This window comes from Sapajus apella, unplaced genomic scaffold (genome assembly GCF_009761245.1).
Source record: "Sapajus apella isolate SASKATOON/1434 unplaced genomic scaffold, GSC_monkey_1.0 scaffold2609, whole genome shotgun sequence".
NCBI lineage: Eukaryota > Metazoa > Chordata > Mammalia > Primates > Cebidae > Sapajus > Sapajus apella.
In genome coordinates this window covers 7,391-9,202 of record NW_022439535.1, presented here as the reverse complement: position 1 = coordinate 9,202, position 1,812 = coordinate 7,391, and the positions used below count along the sequence as shown (strand labels likewise).

The following is a 1,812-nucleotide window of genomic DNA, read 5'->3' as shown; positions in this document are numbered from 1 at the left end:
GCACCAGCGGGTTGTAATTTGTGTTCATTTTAATTGTCAGTTTGGGACTATGACATTCGATGGATATTTGTAATACTATCCTTGGCAGATTCTCATATATTCTCACGTGGCATGAATATAAATACTAAAGGAAGTTCCCTCATCTTGTACTGCTCTTTGCCACTCTAGTAACACCTGATAATAAACACTTACATGCTGAGTTTTTTCTGTTTTAAAATTAAAGAGGCCAAGTGTTATCTGATCTACTTGTTCAATAAATTCTTTTTTTTAATAAAAAAAATTGTATTTACTTAGAAGCATTCAGAATGTCAACAAAACAGCTGCAACTTTTTTTTTTTTTGCAATTACAGAGTGGTATTCAGTTAACAGAATAACAATTATTTCGTATAAGCTGCATCAGAGACAACTGAAGATGAAAAAACTACCATCCCCATATATGACTAATTTGTGCTGTGAACCAACAAGAACCTGCTTTAAATTTCCATGCCAATTTACAGCCCCCATACTGTACCAGGCAAGGTTAGTGGCTATTGAAAATACCACCAGGACAGGGCTATTAAAGACACATTCGGTAGTGTGTTAACTATACAAAAAAAGACACTGTACAGTTTAAAAACAAATCTTACACAGCCTTACATTTCAATTTTTTTCTCTAAAAGGAGTGAGTTGTGTACAGGGGGGTTAAATGCTTTATAGACAAGAAACAAAACTGCGCTAGAACCAACTTATTCATCATCATCATCTTCTTCATCTTCATCTTCTTCATCTTCCTCCTCATCCTCTTCATCTTCCTCATCTTCCTCCTCCTCCTTCTTTCTCTTGCATTTTTCAGCCTTGACAACTCCCTTTTTGGCTGCATCAGGCTTTCCTTTAGCTCGATATGCAGCAATATCCTTTTCGTATTTTTCCTTCAGCTTCGCAGCCTTCTTTTCATAAGGCTGCTTGTCATCTGCAGCAGTGTTATTCCACATCTCTCCCAGTTTCTTCGCAACATCACCAGTGGACAGGCCAGGATGTTCTCCTTTGATTTTTGGGCGATACTCAGAGCAGAACAGGAAAAAGGCCGAAGGAGGCCTCTTGGGTGCATTGGGACCCTTGAACTTCTTTTTTGTCTCCCCTTTAGGAGGAATATAGGTTTTCATTTCTCTCTCATAACGGGCCTTATCCGCCTTTGCCATATCTTCAAATTTTCCTTTCTCTTTAGCAGACATGGTCTTCCACCTCTCTGAGCACTTCTTAGAAAACTCTGAGAAGTTGACTGAAGCATCTGGGTGCTTCATCTTGTGCTCCTCCTGACAAGTTTGCACAAAAAATGCATATGATGACATATGCTTCTTAGGATCTCCTTTGCCCGTGTTTAGTTATTTTTCCTCAGCGAGGCACAGAGTCGCCCAGTGCCCGTCCGGCTCTCACTTGCCCCGGCGCTGTCTCTATGGAGCTCAATGCACTGCAATGGCTGTGAGAGCGGGAGCCAGACGCAGCCTCCTCACTCTCTCCGCTCTGTAACCCAATAAATTCTTTTTGCCAACTAATTTTTTATGTTCACTTGATAAACTTAAAGGTAGTTTAAAGTATATATTTATATAACTTTTATCTATAAGTGAAAAAAGTCATTTATCTTGAGAGAATTTACGTTAAACAGTTGCTTTAGAGTCTGTCTTTTAAAGTATTACCTTTTCAAATGAAGCCGGGTGTGGCAGCAAATTACGCCTGTAATCCCAGCACCTTAGGACGCTGAGGCAGGCAGATCAACAGAAGTCAGGAGTTCAACACTAACCTGACAAACATGGAGAAGCCCCATCTTTACAAAAA

At 39.8% G+C, this 1,812-nt stretch overlaps 1 protein-coding gene across 1 annotated transcript; it reads right to left on the bottom strand.

Moving 5' to 3' along the window:
* Window positions 1-261: 261 nt before the first annotated feature.
* Window positions 262-1,358, bottom strand: LOC116547296 (high mobility group protein B1-like; the record flags this gene model as incomplete). The annotated part of the gene is made up of 1 exon (XM_032273290.1): window positions 262-1,358. A coding segment is annotated over one exon (633 nt), but the record flags the coding sequence as incomplete, so codon positions are not given.
* Window positions 1,359-1,812: the final 454 nt, after the last annotated feature.